At 42.4% G+C, this 18,091-nt stretch overlaps 1 protein-coding gene across 1 annotated transcript in view; it reads right to left on the reverse strand.

Moving 5' to 3' along the window:
• The window catches only part of MTMR10 (myotubularin related protein 10), a 44,485-nt gene extending 26,521 nt beyond the window's left edge, over positions 1–17,964 (reverse strand). Inside the window, exons 1-5 of the mRNA XM_030878420.3 lie at positions 17,554–17,964; positions 16,952–17,012; positions 6,350–6,486; positions 4,488–4,560; positions 3,563–3,705 (exon numbers count right to left, since the gene is read on the reverse strand). Coding sequence (XP_030734280.1) covers positions 3,563–3,705; positions 4,488–4,560; positions 6,350–6,486; positions 16,952–17,012; positions 17,554–17,613 — 474 coding nt within the window. The 5' untranslated portion in view covers positions 17,614–17,964. The remainder of the gene's footprint in view (positions 1–3,562; positions 3,706–4,487; positions 4,561–6,349; positions 6,487–16,951; positions 17,013–17,553) is intronic.
• Between the last annotated feature and the right edge of the window lie 127 nt (positions 17,965–18,091).

Genomic DNA, 18,091 nt, shown 5'->3' on the forward strand with positions numbered 1-18,091 from the left:
ACATTTATAAAGGTTAGGAAACAAATGAGCTTATTTAATGGCATCCACATTTAAGGAAGACTATAAATACTGTAATAATGTGAAAGCAACTCAGTTTAATCACTTGCACAATGGTTGATTTTGGGGGGGAAGGGGACACAGCCTGAACTATAGCTGTTGTTTAGCAGTGTAACCACAAGTGTGTAGGACTTAGCTCAGGTAACCTCAGTACGGGGTACCTCTAGGAACCCTGACAAAGGTACACACAACTTGTGTCATCCGGGTTACATTCCTGTTGTCACTGCAGGACACTCTGAGAAGATCAAGAAAGCCAGGAGTCCTCTTCCTTGAGCTTTTTCCCAGAAGTCCTCTTCCTTTAGCTTTTTTGTACACACTATTTAAAAAGCCTACACCCACATTCCTAGATTCCATCACTAAGAGTTTGACTTAAAAAAGTAGGTCTCATTTTCATGTAAAATTATTCTAATTTTACAATGTACTCCCTAAGTGTTAAAAAAATTTCAGAAAAACCTCTCTCTACATCTTTAAAAACTGCCCCTGAAATAGTTCATTTGGCCTGGCTATCAGAGAAAATGAAGAAAATCTTTATTAAAGACATTAAATTATGGTAAATATTTAATTGGAGGAAAAAAAAGTAAACTACTTTTGAGGTGATTTTTGGACCAAGGCTGATATTCTTGTCTGGACAGAAGCCAGAAGTACCCACGGTTGGTGGTTTCTCCTCCCAGACCAGCTGGGGGCACAGCACTGGAGAAGATTAACACACAGCCAGTGCTGGCACGTGGGCAAACAAAACTGGTTTCCTGCATTTCTGTGGTCTGAAAGCCACCGAGGAGTAAGTCTCAGATTAAAGGCAAAAATGGCAATTCAGGAAAGGCCAACTTGTTCTTTAAATAGATGAGTTGAATTTTTATTTCTAGAAACTATGCCTGAACAAGTGGTTCATCAGAGCCAACTAATTTGAGAATGAAGTGGAGACAAGGGGCATATATTTCACTTACCATCTTTTATATATTTTTTTATGTAAGTGATAAATCATTAAAAACAATCTTTTGCCCCTCAGCAAAGGTTCTTCAAAAGGAAATGGTGGCTCAAAGTTGCTTTGAGGCCAGATGTCCAATTCTAGATATCCAAATTCCTTTTTCCTTTACATAGACCTTTCCCAAAAATCCTTATTTACAATCCAAGAATAATGAGGATGAATGTCATCTAATTTTGTCATAATACTACTCAGGAAACACCAGCTAGATTACCAGAAGGCTTTAGAGCGATATTTAACAAAATGTGAACCAATTTAGCATTCCGAGATTTCATTAATTCAAATAGGAATATAACTGCTTTCAGTATTTCCAAAAATAATCAATGGTTTACCCACCAGAGAACTCTGAACATGCATCTGGTCATTTTAAAACAATTCACAAAAATCAAAGCATTTCCAGAGAAAAGTTAGCATTCAAAATTTCCAGGAGGTAGAATCAAGCTGTAATTCCCCAATTGTTACCTAATTTTAGATGAAAACTTTCACTTGAAATAACACGGTGTGCTAGAATTTTTGTTTTTAACTCATGAAGCCATTAAGCTTTGGCTGCCATACATGACTTAACCCTTTGTGTTTGAAAACATGTAAATCAGGGAAAAATTTCTCCATTTATATTCTTAATGCCACTGTTTCTTTTCTGTATTTCCCCCCTTATGATTGTACAAATACAAAGAGAGTATTTCTTTTGGGTCTGAGGTAACTGCTTTTGATATTTTACAACAGTGGGGAAAGAATTTTTGCCAGAAACCTGGTCTTGGGAAAGGGCATAAAAAATTGGACCAGCCTAGCCTGTTTTGAGTAGACGGTTCAAGGAGGCCCCCTATAGCACTTACCAGCAGCAACAACAGGGAAGGGATATTCTGAACTTCCACAGCACTTGTTATGTGTTTCATTCATTTGGAAGCTAATCATTTATGTGGGAACATCTTTTATGCTGCTACTTTGTACTGTTGTTTTCATTTGTTCATGCTTTATCTCCTCAACTAAACTTAGTGCACTGCCTCACACATCAAACATGACCAACAAGTACTCTAGATGGTGCAAGAACGAGCCAGATAATTATGCTTTGCAATGACTGAAATACTGTCATCTGAAAAATAGAGGAGAAAATGGGAGAGATATCAACTTTCTAAAAGAATATTGGGCCACTGTATCAATTTCTTATTTTAAAAATACCGTGTCCTAACCCCATCTCCTAAGTTCCATGGTGTCCCTGTTCTTGAAATGATACACATCCTGAAGGTAACGTTTTCACAAGCAGATTCCTGATGCTCTGATGAAATTACAACTACATCTGAGTTCAAGAAAGTAACTTGGCTAAACTATTTTATACACAGTCTACTACCTAATTAATTCTAAAGTCTTTCTACATAATAGGCATCTCAAGTTAGTAAAATGCCAAAATCACCAACTGCAGAATTGAATGGCTAAAAGTAGTCTTAAAAGTTATCTGCTGAATTTCCCATCCTGCAGCATGAAGAAAGTAGTTATACACACTCTACCTGAAAATGTTTAGCCACAGATCCCACCACCATTCTGCTACATAGCCTAGCTGCAATGGTCAGACATTCATTTCGTGTTTGCCCTCCTATAAAGAAACTGTTGACTCTGGTTCTAAAAATAAATCTATCACCTCCTCACCAAACCATAAGAAGACAGCTGCCTTAAGATCTTTCTGACAGCCACATTTTGATATCAACAGAAAATTTACTGCAGTAAGTTTACTGACCATGGAAAACAAATGCACCCCTTTTTGGTGGCACAAAAGCTCCCTCATCGTTCCTCTATTCCCGATACATGAGAGCAGGCTTCTGGAGATTCTGTTACTATTCTCTGCATTTGCTGAACCACAGACTGGCCCGGGGGGCTTTAGGACCACCAGCTTCACTCCTCTGCTAAACCCAAAATCTGGAATCAAAGAAGGAGGAATTTCTGCCCTTGAATCTTACTCCACGAGTTTGCAATAAACATTCCCCGGAAGGCAGGGGAAAAACAACCCAATTAAAAAGTCCCTAGCTTTTAGCCGCCTGTGTGGAATATCAAATTAATTCACTAAAATTTCTCTAAAGCACTAATATTTATTAGACCCCTCCTATAACTACACATTTACCTAACCCTTATGTAACCTAAGTCTAGCTTTTAGTTTATTGATAAAGCTCTGAGGTACTGAATTAAAAGTCTTACAAACCTCAATTACAATACATCACCATCTTTTCAATCTTTTTAACCAAGAAAAAAAACAGCTGGTAATGGTCTTAATGTAAAAGATATGCATGACAGCTTTTCATATTTTAGGAGCTGATTAAAAAATTACATAGAATACTTTAAAGCAGTCATAAACTAGTCCAAGGAAACAGTTCTATTAACGTCCCTGGCTTTGACTTTACATAAGGAGATATCAAATAACTTCCCCTAAAAAAACCAAAAAACAAAAAACTGAGCAATTGAGAAATGAGAACTTCCATACAGAACTGCAACTGGTAAATATAGTGCAAAACCAATGATAAAACTTAACAGGATTACCTTTTTGGCACTTTCAGGACCTGATTCATCAAAGCGAAATCTCACAATTCTGAAATCTTTACAGTAAATAATTAACTCTGTTGGATTAAATTTCAGCTTCTGGTTTGGGCCCAGGACTTTCTGCTTCCTTTTGTGGTCATTTACTAAAAAATAAAAAAATAAAAAAATTCCTTTCTTGATATTCACTCTTTAGTACACTTTAACAAATTCTTACTGAAAACAATCGGAAGGTCACCCACCACTTAGTACTGCTTCTTTAGAATCTTTCATATTTGTGTATAATTCCTAGAACTTTGGGGGATCAGTTTTAACTTTGCTTTGGATGATATTAAAGATATTTCTTTGCACAAAACCACCACCATCTATATTTAATGATTAAAATTTTAATTAAAAAGAGGACAAATACTAGAAAATATAAAAAGTCATATATTTTGGGACTTCCCTGGTGGTGCAGTGGTTAAGAATCCGCCTGCCAATGCAGAGGACAGAGGTTCAATCCCTGGTCCAGGAAGATCCCACATTTCATGGAGCAACTTTGCCCACGTGCCACAACTACTGAAGCCCGTGCGCCTAGAGCCCGTGCTCCGCAACAAGAGAAGCCACTGCAATGTGAAGCCTGCACACCGCAACAAAGAGTAGCTAGCCCCCGCTCACTGCAACTAGAGAAAGCCTGCACGCAGCAACGAAGACCCAATGCAGCCATAAATAAATAAATAAATAAATATTTTTTAAAAGCCATATATTTTATATCTCCATTTAAAAATAATTTACTGATTAATTTTCCTGGGACTCAAAAAAAAAAGGGAAAAAGCAAAAAACCTACAGAAATAAAACTCCAGCCCAAGTATTTGAGAGGTGTAACTCTTCAAGCAAGAATTCCCGAGTAGAACCAGCTTTTAGGGGCTGAGTGAAGAATAAAACATACCTGTGACTATTTGCTCAATACATGTTAAAGGGACATCATGTTCACCAAGAAGAAGGTTTCTATAATGGAATTTCTGAAATAAAAAAATATATTCATGTTAATTATTTTCCCAATAACTTCACGATGGTAATATGAGCCTTACTTTTAGGTGTGATAAGAAATTGCAACGACCATCTCTAAAAAGAACAAAAGCTTTTGCCTGTGCAGCTATGACAATTCTAAGGCTATAGTTATCACAGAACACACTTCAGTAGGAAAGTAAGGGGAGGAAGAGAGAAACACATACTGTGTTCACATTCTCTCCACCTTTCTTCCCACACTTTAAACAATAAAATTAGGTCAAGTTATATACAACAATGTCATTATAACATACAGGATATGTGATATTATACTGTCAATCACTTCACAGGCAAACACTTGCATACCTAGTTCTGGTTAAACTGTCACTAAAATAATATAAAAAAGGGGCTCCAAAGTCATCAGATTTTAATGGGTAAAATCATGGCTTGAGTTTCACAATGGAGATTTTAGAGCAGAAAATAACTTTTTACAGCAGAAAGTCTACTCAAAATAAAAATCTTTAGTCAAACTGCAGCTTATTTTTTAAACCCATTTTTTATACACACTTTCAGACTAAGGACATTGTTGATGCTATTAAGCTTCTGTTGGTAGGACACTGGGTTATTTTTCCTATTAGTGGTATTGGATTTAAGCTATTCCAGGTACATGGGTCTCAATTATAGTGAAATCTGGAGCCAAAGATTGAAATAAAGCCAAAAATAAAAGGAAAAACCCAAGTTTACAGCCAAATAAGCTGTGTCTCTACATACTGGGTATCTGTAAATGCCTTAAATTTAGTCTCAATATACCTACAGATTGCAATAGATTTAAATACACTTATCCATAGTTACGTGCTTCAGTCAAAAGTTTAGAGTTAACATCCAAATATTACTATTACAAATAAAGGTCTAGGGAGTAAAAGTGTATATATAACACTTTACAAATCAAAACAGAAAATAGTTGTTGAGGGAAAGTCCAGGATTTTTAAGTTAGACAAACGAATGACTTTATTTATTTATTTATTTATTTATTTATTTCTGTACGCGGGGCTCTCACTGTGTGGCCTCTCCCGTTGCAGAGCACAGGCTCCGGACACGCAGGCTCAGCGGCCATGGCTCACGGGCCCAGGCGCTCCGCGGCATGTGGGATCTTCCCAGACCGGGGCACGAACCCGTGTCCCTTGCATCGGCAGGTGGACTCTCAACCACTGCGCCACCAAGGAAGCCCATGACTGACTTTTTGAAAACTCAAATTATATGGAACTGTTGTTTTCCAGTAAGAATATAAAATAGCAAGAGGGTTATTAAAGAAAAACTTTATCAATATTTTTCTTCATTCTAACTACTAGAAATTTGAAATGAGAATTTGACTTTTTTGGAAAAATACTAGTTAAAGATACTATAAAATATGTAAAATGTGCAGCATCTATGAAATTATTTGCTATACAATTTTTTCTCTTTATGAGTAGTAAAAAAGGATACCTTTGTTTTTATAGATAGGTTAAAATATTTAGAAGGAAAGAATAACTCCTTTATTGAAAAGGATATATAAGCAAAGATCACAGAGGATAAACACAGCAATGTGACTTAAAACCATCTCACTAATTATACTCCTCAAGTCTCAACATTCTCCTTAAACTTTATTTTGAATTTTAACATAATACATTCCCAAACTTATATTAATCACTTATTAGTAATTTTATTATAATTTTCCCATATCTGTGCTTTATATAATATTGATAATACATACTGCTCAGAGTCAAAAGCCCTGATACGATTAAACAGCATACAAATCAAACACACCTGTAATGGCATTGGATTATCCGTAATAAAGGAAATTTTGAAGTTACTGCATATCAGTTTTCCCCACAAATCGTACTGACTTGTGTCCGATGCGATGCATTTTCTCACAAAATTGACTTCATTTACGACAATTTCTCCTTTACAAAAAGAAACATATCATTGTGTGAGCTACAACCACACCAAAAATGTCAACAGGCGCTGTGTGACCTAGAAGGAAGATTTCATGATGATGATAAGAAGAAACACTGAACCAGGACCTCACATCGGTAACAGTCACAATGGGGCATCGTGCTCCATTTGTAAATACAGAAACTGAGGCACAAAGAGCTTAAGGGTCTGAGATGGTTCAACCAGAAGGGTTGAGCTGGAGTCTGCATTCTTTACTATGCCATGCTGTCTCTCATTATTTATTTACCGAAAGGCGCCCTGGAGAAGAAATACGCTGCACTGTCTCCTTCAGAGTATTATTTGATGGGGTATTTGTATTTTATTAACATGTGACTTGATCTCCCAAACCGATATCTTAGATTCCTTCCTAAGACAATTCAGTATGAGAAACAATGCAGTATTAACCTCAAAATTAATAATGCAATCTATTTATTTTAACATACATTCCATAAAGACAAATTGAATTTCCCTCTGCACTCACATTATAACTTAGTTGGCAATAAAACTTTAAAATATAGTTTTAGAGTTAAAATGGAAGACTAAATAAATAAATATAAGAAACTGAAACAAAAGTTTTAATGTTCTTTGAAGAGAATAATTTTCTGCAATTGATTTAAAGCTTGGTCATCATTAATCCTTAATTTCAAGTTCTAAAATGCAACCAGACCCAGGGACATTTTTAAGTAATCATTCTCTAGGGTCCATGGTAGAAGAGTTAGGGTACTGTGCTACTTTGCCTATTTCTGTCAGTACAAACACCTCTAATAGTGATGGACAGAACCATTGCTGACAAGCCCCAAACACCCACCAATTCACAGAGAGCAACTAGAGTCTCAGAACAATCCTCTCTCTTACATAAAATGTTATAATAAATTTGAACTGCAAAAATAACTTTTATTCAAAGTTCTTAAATGTACAAGACGAGTTTTAAGAACAGAACCCTAACATTTACCTGAGGATTAAATTCAAACGTGCCCATGTCAAATTCTCGGCTCAGACCAATGGAGTAATTGTCTCTTCTGCAGACAAGCCTCCTCCACGTAGCCTCCCGCCCTCCTCCCCACCACCCCCCGCACCCTGAGCCCCGCCGCTGTCCTCATTCTCCCTCTCCAGCCACACTGGCCTTTTAGTCCCTCTCAGGGGCCGGACTGCAAAGATCCATGGGGTCTTCGCACATGCTGTGCCCATTTCCTGGAATATGCTTTCCTTCTGCCTCAGCCCAATCGCTTTCTCAGGAATGCCTTAAAAACTCTCCGTGCCTAGATTAACTCCCTCAATCACAGCATCATTTACCTGTAATTCCCAGCAATGACCACAGCTGCAATTATGCATACTCTACATATTTCAAAACCACTGCCTGTCTCACCCTCAGGATCACATGCCCCATGAGGGTCAAAAATGGACTGGTTTTTCTCTGATGCTGACATTTTAGTTGCAAGGCAAAGGCTCAGCATGGGGCAGGGGCCTGGTCAATGAGTGCTGAACACCCGAGTGAATGAACCACTCACTGCTCCAGGTTCACCAGACCAGCACCACCAATGGAGCAGGAGTGGTTCCAGACAGACAGAAACCAGTGACGTTACACGGCCACGCGCCAAGAGGGTCAGGAGATAAGTGCTGGCGGGTGAATGCACATGAGTCAGAAAACTGTCCCAGAGCCACCCCTGCTCGCCTACCACACGCACAGAGAGCTGCAAAATCTACCAGTGGGAAGGAAGAGATGGAGGGCTTGTGGGACAGGACACACGGCCACACTAGTGCCGTCAGCCAACCACGTTTATGATGCACGTGCTTGGGCAGCACTTCTCCACCAACCCGACTCTCTTCCCAAGGGCACAAATGTAACATATCCAGTCCACAAAGGCAGCGAGAATGTGACAAAGATGAAAGGAGGAGAAGGCATTTAATGGGTCCAGGGTTTGGCCAACCCAGATGCAGCCCCCTGGTTTTTGTAAATAAAGCTTTACTGAAACCTATCCATGCACATTCATTTATGTACCGTCTATGACTGCTTCCACAGGACAAAGGCAGAGCTAAGTGCTTGCAACCAGAGACCTCACGGCCTGAAAAGTCTCAAACATTTACTGTCTGGGACTTGACAGGAAAAGCTTGCCCAGCTCTGTGCTAGAGATGGTGGCTTAAGTGACAACTCTTAACATTATGTGAAACAAGCCTTGGAAGAAGTACTCAGGCGTATCCTGTCAGAGGAAAGGCACTTTCCACCTGCAATGGTACAATGCCCTCAGAGCTTGGGAGGCCTGCTCAGCAGCACTGAGGACCAACAACCTTCCCCCAGAATGTGTCTGCCACAGTCAGGTCAAAAGATTCCTTTCTCACCAATGAGCCGCAGCACTCAGCAGAAGTGAAGCTGAAATCCAGGCCTAACTGCTCTGCTCCCCATTCTCCATCATAAAAAAGCAAAATTAAGCACAAATCTGTGAATGAACTCTGTGGGGCTAGATTAGAGTCTGAGACATTGGTATAAACTCAGGTATATCTTAATATATACAAAGATGGAGAGGTAAAGAAACAAAGGGAGGTGTGTGCATACATGGCTTAGTGTGCATGTGTTCATTTTCTACTCTGTCTCCTGAAAACGCCTCCAGTAACAAACCACATTCGGCACTCAGATCTTGGTATTTAAATACCATTCTCCAATAAAATGAACCAGGACTCAGTGGAGAAATGTTTGACTCCAGGGCTGGGGCAGAGGAAAGACATACTGAATCTGGAGCTTCTGATAGTTCCAGAATGCCAGAAAGTAGGGAAGGGAAAAAGAGAGGGGGGAATGGGGGTGGGGGAGAGAAAGAGAGACAGAGACAGAGAGAAAGAGAGAGAGAGAAAGAGAGAGAGGACATTTCAAAAGGATAGAGGAGCCAAGATGAAAGAATTCATCATCCATCAGTAAAGACGGAGAAACTGTCACAGGCTGGAGACTAGGGAGACATGGTGTCCTGGCAGGGGCGCTAAAATAATGGCCATTAGTGAAAAAACTAGGGAAATGTCAATAAAACTTGCAGCTTAGTTAACAGTACTGTTAGTTTCTTAGTTCAGCTAAATTTATCGAGGTTATAAGATAGTAACATTAGGGGAAGCTGGGTGAAGAGTATGTGTTAACTATTTGTACCCTTTTACAAATCCAAGTTTATTTAAAAATAAAACTACTAAAGAAAAGAAGATGGACAAGAAATATACGAAACAACAGCAACAACAGTAAAATAGGGACCCACTGGGTTATGGTCTTTGAAGGAAAACTGTTACATAGCTTTCTTAGTGGACAGTGGAAATGGGCCTGGGGGATAGAAAGAAGTAGGGTGGGATGGAGGGAAAGAAGAAAAGGAGGGCATTTCCGGGGAGATGCCGAACTGGGACTTCTTATTATCATAAGCATGTAATAAAATAAGCACCAAGTTAACCTGGCTTGAGTTTTAGTTGACGACACTAAATTTTGTTCACATGGAACCATTCTCTAAAATACATGGATCATGCAGCACGGCTCTCTGCTCATACTTCATAAAAAAAGCGGAAACCCTGGGTAGGAACTGTCCTCAGCTACTGCCAGGCACGAACTGCAGTCCTGCGGGCCGGGAAACCAGCTCACAGGCGGGAGAGAAACAGGGGATTCAGAGCGCCTCTTTCCAGAGGGGACAGATGCAGAAACAGAAGAGCGCCCAAACGGTTCTTGCTACATTTTAAATTAGTGACCTTGAGGAGGAAACTTTGAACTGAAGCTTCAAAGCTCCCAGAGACTGTCCTCCTGGGCTTTTCCGGCAGGAGGGCGGTGTGCTGCCAGCCATGTGGGAGGACCCTCAGCACCGGGCACTTGCCAGCACACCACGGGCAGGAAGCGATAGGAGCCGCACGAAAGAAAAAGCAGGAAGCGAGCTTCAGTGCAGGATATGCAAAAAGCACCAGAGAAAAAATTGTCTAAATTAGAAGATGATGGGCCAAGACGTTCTACTATAACCTGGGAAGGAATCAATAAATCATCAAAGTTTGTTTTCTCAAGACCCTTTCATCTGTAAAGATAAATAAGAAAGGAAATATAATTAAAATTAATAAGTCTCTAAATGGTATAGCTAGGGAAGTTTTTAACTCCCTGAGAACCAAAAATTATGTCACATTATCTTTCATAATACCTTACACATTTAGAAAGTCAATACATGTTTGATGAATTAAAATAATTTTTCCCATAAATTTTAGCTTGAAAAATAGTTTAAGACAAAGCCTCACTGTACACAGTAGCTAACTTACGGAATGTGCAGAGGCCCAAGGCATAGCTCAGTCTGTGGCTTTACATTCAGTGAGTGACCATCCCAGACAGCCTGGGACTGGGGATTCCTGGCGTGCAGGACTTCCAACATTAAAGCCAGGGTAGTCCAAGTGTCACCTGAGCTGCAGCGAACTTCGGGAATTAAAGTGGCCTAACAGTTACTAAGGGAAGCTGAAACTCTGTACAAGATGAGCACAAGACATCGGAGGCCGCTCCTGGTACTCACAGGGTCACGCATGATACAAAAAAGCATGGAATCAAGTACCACGTCCAGTAAGAGCTACCCACGATGGGGGCTGGAGGAAGGTCAGCAGTGCAGACCTCAGGAAGAAACCAGAGGAGAATCTTGAAGGCAGATGAGGGTTAAGACAGAGAGAACACATGATCACAAAAACAAAGGCCTGAATAAGGAAAAAGGCATCTGGGTCTGAGTGAAGCAGATATCAACATTGGGAAACAGTGCAAGAGGTCAGCAAGGTGAGTGTCAGCAAACTACAGAGGTTACAGACTTTGGATTTTATTTTTGGTTTAAGCAGGATTTTCCTTAAGGGGATTCACGAAGAGTTTCTGAGCAGGAGCTGCAAGGTCAGGAGTAAGGAGGTGACCTGAGGTCCTCTAACAGGCGCTGGAGGAATGGACAGCTCCAAACGCTCAGAAGAAGGTTGTCCAGGTGAGGCACAGACCCAATGCTAAGACACCGCAGTTGGATAAACCGTTCATGGTTCCAAGGAGCAGTTACAAGGCCTTCTGTCTTTCAAAAGCAGGGTATCTAAGAGTTAAAATACTACGAAATTCAGTCTACAAGGATCTCTAAAGCCTATCTACAAAAAACCAAACCAAAACAAAAAACACCTGAAAGAGACAGTCTGCTTTAAGGGAGTCACAATCTAGTTGAGGAAATAAGACGTACAGTGAGGTAGAGGACAGTAGAACATAAATGGTCCAAACAGTGAACATGTAAAAAAAAAAAAAGCAATAAACAAGACAGCTGCCCAACAATGGCTATTTTCATTTTCCGGATGGCCCTAGGTCGTATCCCTTTCTGATCTGATTACAAAAGACTCGGACAATCAGTGCATTCATTATCGATCTACTAGTTAATCTCCTAATGGAAGTGCTGCTGGCACTGCAGATGGAAGAGGGAGGGCCGAGCCGACCCTCGCCTGTGCACAGAGGCTGAGTCTTAGCGGGCACCACGGGGCAGAGCACAAGTCCTCTCCCGACTGCCAGGCCCTCCCCAAATGCGGCTCAGGTGCCCTTCCTCCAAGCCTGCACAACCTCGGCTCTCCTCCACTGAAGCACTTGCCAGTGAACTGAGACTCAGGGCAGAAGCCCTCTTCTTCGGCTGCTCCCCCTCTACCAAGCAGTACGGAATGAGCAGTCAGTACCCACTCAACCATCAACTCAGGCCGTGGCCACAGCACTTCAGGCCATCCCCCTCCCACCCCACAGATCCCTAAAATGATCACGTCCCAGGGACCTCCCTCGTGGTCCACTGGGTAAGACTCTGTGCTCCCAATGCAGGGGACCCGAGTTCAGTCCCTGGTCGGGAACTAGATCCCGTGTACATGTCGCAATGAAGATACCGTGTGCCGCAACTGAGACCCAGTGCAGCCAAAATAAATAAATAAATACTAAAAAAAAAAAAATCATGTCCCAGAGAGAGAGAGGAGAGAGAAAGCCCACCGAGCCCCACTCGCTGCAAATCTCATCCCCTCACGACAAAGCCGTTGGCATTCCACCAGCCTCTGCTCAGCTCGGCCAGAGACAGGAAGTCCACTGACTCCCGAGACATTCCATTTTCTGGCAGCTGAAATCGTTTGAAAGTTGCTTGTCAAGCTGGGTCAAATCTGTCTGCTGTGGAAAGGGCAGAGCCGAGGACAGAGCTCTTTTTACCTCACCTAGAGCACTCCCTCTAGGACGACATCCAACCCACCGGCTATCCAATCCCAAAGCATAAATCTGGACCCTGGTGTCAGCACAGTCAGGCAGGCCCTGCTGCTTAGTGGTTAAAGACATAGCCTGGGAGTCAGGCTCCTAATCCTGGCTCTGCCCTTGCTTGCTGGGCAACACTAGACAAGTTACTTAACCTCTATGACTTGTATAGTTTTCTCACCTGTCAAAGGAAGATAAACTGGTACCTTCCTGACAGGCCTGTCATGAGGAGTAACCTGTAAGCTATATCATATATTAGTTAAGGATCTTAGTTGAAAGTGTAAGAAACATGCCCGGAACTAGCCTGGCAAAAAGAAATATTCTGTGGCTCTGGTGTCAGCTGGACTTCAAGGAAAATGGGACCATCAGAACTCTCCCTCGGTGTTCTGCCTCTGCCGCTCTCAACACGTGACGTCATTCTTTTGGACAAGTCTGCTGGTGCTTCAGCCACGGATGGCGCTATAGAAAAGGATCTCTTTCCTCAGTACCAATCTGAAAACATCCAGAGGCAAACCTGTGCTCATGCTAGCAGTCTGGGGGTGGGTTATCATCTTTGCTGGCCACACGAGAACCCCGGGCTGGGTGGAGATGGGGAAGGAGAATTTGTCAGAAGAGAGAGGGTGCATTTCTCAGAAGATGGTGGAAAGACTCCAGGCAGATAAAACAACTGATGTTCTCTGTGTGAGTGTTCATTAAATTGTACCTATAATATTACAATAATTTCATGGAGTGATTTCCAGTTCAGATTCCACAAAACAGGTATACTACAAAAATAATTCAGGGAAACTACACAAGAGCTAACTTAAAAACTTTTTTAAAGTCACAGCTACTACTAGAAGAACATATCTACACCAAAGAAGCTGGAAGGACATAATCTCAGAATTTAAAGCAAATCAATTTAGCTTTATGGAAAAAACCTGCATTTTTCTTAATTTTCTCAATTTGACCAAGGGCTGATAAAAACTTCATCCAGATCTGATGTCAGCCAGGCCATGACTAGAATCTGGGAACCACTGGTCCAGGTCACAGTCTTCTGCCTTGTCCACAGGCAGCATGGAGCTTGCCCCAGCCCTGCTGCAATTCAAGCCCACTCCTCCTCCAGCACCTTCCCAGCTAGCATGAAGCCAGGAACCCAGGAGGTGCTCACAGACTCAGTGAACGGATCCACCAGCCCAGCAGCTACCCAAACAGACACAAGCTTAGTGTGGCAACACCTGTTCTCACAAACATATGCTGGAACACACACACACATACACAGTTTAGAATTCATACTCTCCCTCTTTTCAAAAGGACTGGGGTGATTTTACACACACAACACAATCGTCAAAGAATGAGATTCAGGTAATGACGGGAAGATGAAGAGAAAGCCTAGGCAAAGGCCAGGTGCTTTGACAGAGCACTGTATTTCAGTTCTAGGCTCAGGTACAATTTTCTTGAGAAGTGTGGCTTTGGGAGAGAGCAAGACACATGGCATAAAGTAAGAGTTTTCCCCTTCCTCCTAAACCTGAGAGTTGGTCTGTTTGTCTGTGTATGTGCGCGCACACGCATGGCTACGGGAACAATTTAAGCAGGTGGTCTGAGGGGTCCTTTCACTGTCATTCACTCAACCAACATCTCGATGCACTATGCTGGACACTGGGTACCACAAAACTGAATTAGATACAATCTCCATCTCAAGGAGTTTCATGAACCAGGCAAGCTGAATATTACTAACATAAACCACAATCTAAATTAAATTCCTAGTCAATTTCTTCTGTTTTCTTTGTTTAATAAAAGCTGAAGATCATTTTAAATTCAGCCTCGTTAAGTTCAACAGAGCACTTGGTAACTGCAAATAAACAATTGATTTTGTGTTTCAATTTTCATCTGCTTATTGAATTAAAAGTTCAAACTTTGGGCAACTGAAGTAGGATATCCTTGAACCCAAGGCATTTTGCCAAAGCATAACATCCAACACTATACCTCTGAACAATTACTTCCTTGTTTCGCGTGCCTGTGCAAAGCCGCAGGTGACTTGGCCAAGTTTTCTCTTGGTTTCTGACTATAATGAAGGCCAGAACTATATTATGAAGCCCTCTTAGGCAAAGCCCTAGTGCAGCCCAGGTCTTATAGATCACCAATGCTTCAGTTACTCTCCACTTGTCTTCCAGATTGCACAGGCTGAAAAGGGAGCAACAGAGGTTCTGGCGGGAGTTGGTGAGGTTAGAGGTGAAGCAGGGCACAGAGACCATGACGGGGGTGGGGGGAAGGGGGGGCGGGGGGGGGTCTGACAGAAAGAACGGGAAGAGCATGGGAAGACCAGGATGGGAAGGTAAGAACAGAAGGGGTGGGGAAGGAGGGCAAAGACACACTAATTTAGCATTGACTAAACGTTCTGTGAGGAATAGGTTAGGTGCAAACAGAATCCGGGGGCCAAAGCCATCACGTATGCACACACAGAGCCAATGAAGAAAAGCTACCACAGGTCAGGGGATCCAGACTTAGCTATGACTTTTAAGACAAGTAAACCACTGACAGTCAGGAAATGGGTTTACAACTTCCCCAGAAAACGCTGACTTTTTAACAGAAAGGTAAGTTTTTAGTTAATTCTATAGAAAAGATAATCGCTCAATGTAAAGTTCTTTGAGCTTACTGATATTTGTAACAATTTCACAAGCAAAGCTTAAATATAGAAGTTAACTAAAGAAAATCAAGCACTATCATTTGTAGCTAAGACCATGTGGTTTATTAGTGTCAAATCAAATCAAATATCAGAAGGGGGAAATCAAAGAACAGGGCCTGTTCAGGGTAAAAGGACCCAAAGTTCAATAGCTCACAGGCACTCATTCAGGAAGAGCACTGTTTGCCGCTGGGTTGTTTAAATGCCTGGAGTGACTAAGACCAAAACAGAGCACACACAGGGAGCAAAGGTTACTTATTAATTCTATTGTTCACTTCCAGGACAAGTACAAAGGATTATTTAGTACATACTGTTTGGCTAAAAAGCATTAACAAAATAAAGGGAAAATAGTTATAACTAACTCCCCAAATAAAGTTTAAAACAATTTTAAGAGTTAACATCTATAATAGGGAACCATAGGTTTATGTTTTAAATTTGTTTGTTCCTACTTAATATTTAAAATTTTAAAGCACAAAATTTTAAGTTACCCTATTTGTTCAATTACTACCTATAGAGTTCTAATCATTTTATCAGATTTAGCATTAAATAACAACTGAGATTTTAAAATACTGATAGTAGTCACACAAACTGGTATTTGATTATATTTCATGTTTAAAACAGGCTTTCCTGGCTACTTTCCCTAATAATCAGATTAAACAACTGACTTCCTAGCTGTTACATAATTATTATACAACTCAAAATACCAATCAAATAAATGCATTATACGCTTTAAAACTAATCTCCAATTTACCATCAATTCCTACCTCTACCTCTAAGGTCTTCTAACCTCAATTTTGTTCTAAACCAGTGCTTCTCCACAGGGGGAAAATTTTGCCCCTAGGGTTCCCCCCACCCCCTAACAAAAGGGTTTGGCAATGTCTGGAGACATTCTGGTTCCCACAAGTAGGAGGTAGAGGAGGTGGTGCTCCTGGCATCTAGGGGGTAGAGGCCAGGGATGCTGCTAAACATCCTGCAATGCACAGGACAACCCTACAACAAAGAATTATCAGGCCCAAAACATCTATAGTGTCTCTGCTGGGAAGCCCTATTCTAAATTGAAACAAGATTTGCAAACACAGCTGACACCTTCAAAAAACAATTGCCAAGTAAGTAATTCAAAGTTCACTAAGCTTTGTTATTGGTATAGAGACCCAGACATAATAAAAGTCGCTTTTTATACTATTGAAATGTGATCTGATTATTAACCATGAATGCATGAAATTGCAGATGGACAAGAAGGGCAAAAAGTCCTTTCACCACCTAAGCAATTCATGATCGCTTTAAAAAAGAACATTTCAGGAGACGAAAAGGAAATAAGGTAGTGGTATTCTTGACAGTTTTCTACGATGCTTAAGTTTTCAAGGACAAACACCAATTAATCATTACTTTTTGTTGCTGTCCTTTAGTTCTAACCAATCCTTTTTTTTTTTTTTCCATCCTCAGTCGTTATTTTTAAGTGGCTAAAGTTTAAAGTAAATGAGGAAAGTTAACCACATGGTACTAGCTGGTGGAATAATCTTAGGCCAAAACACATTACTAAAGTATCTGTTAGAACACTCATGTTTACCTGGCAAAAGAACAGGCTCCAGTTTTTTAATCTTCGGTTCTGAATTAATATTATCGTCAGTCTGAAATACATTAGCAAAACAAATCAAAATCAAAACTTTTTTCCCGCCTGAGAGATAAAAGCAAATTTTATTTTCTAGGTGATGACACAGGCTACAGCCACGTATTCCCCCCACTTAAATTCTTACACATTTTTACCGAACTCTTGTAAGGATCTGCTCGTGATGGAATTGAGAGTCTGGCCATAAAAATACTACAACCGCCAGTGCCGCTTCCAGGTGTTCACATTTACGACAGGTAAGTAACCCCTTCCACTAAGTGCCCACAGGCGATGCGATCCTGCCGGCGGTCACGACGGAGACCGTCGCCAGGCGAAGGGCTAAATAAATCCTAACTCCGATCGCTCCCTGGAGTCCCGTCTCGAAGCCGAGAACGGCTGCGGCGGAGTTTTGCAAGTTTCCACCGAGCCAGCGGGGTTCCCGGGAAGGCGGTTTCCCCGCGCCGGGGTCCGGGGGACGGGGGACGGGGCAGTCTCCTGGGCCTGCCCGTGCTCGGCTCCCCGGAAACACGAGGAGAGGGCGCCGCGGGGAGACGGCTGTTTACCTGGGGCGGCGGCAGGAGGTAGGACCTGAACGTGGGTCTGGGCGGCTTGAGCGAGAACATGGTGCCGCCGCCTGCTCGGCTCGGCCCGTCCCGGTCGGGGCCCGGGATCCGCCTCCCGACGCCCGCTGGCTGAGAGTTCCCCGTGCGGCCGCCCGGGCTCGGTCTGCGGCCAGCCGGGCCGGGCGGGCTGACGGGCGTGGACACGGCTGAGCGCCCGCCCGAGCGGGGAGGAGCCCGGGCCCATCCCCGGAAGGGGCCCGGCGTGCCGCCCCGCCCCGAGAGACGGAGCGCGCAGGCCGGCGGCCGGCCGCTGCCGGCCTCTAGGCCGCGCGGGAGTCGGAACGCGAGGCTGGCGCCTTGCGCCGCTGCCCGGCCCTCAGCGAGAGCGCCGGGGGGGAGCGGGGCGCGGGAGCCATCTTGAAAGGCCGGTCCGGGCGGGGGTGGGAGCACTGCTATGGCGGCCGGCAGGGTCCACAACGGTCCGCGGGGACGTACGGCGGCCCGCGGGGGTCAGAGGAGCCGCGGGGGGCGGCCCGAG

This window comes from Globicephala melas, chromosome 2, assembly GCF_963455315.2.
Source record: "Globicephala melas chromosome 2, mGloMel1.2, whole genome shotgun sequence".
Lineage (NCBI taxonomy): Eukaryota > Metazoa > Chordata > Mammalia > Artiodactyla > Delphinidae > Globicephala > Globicephala melas.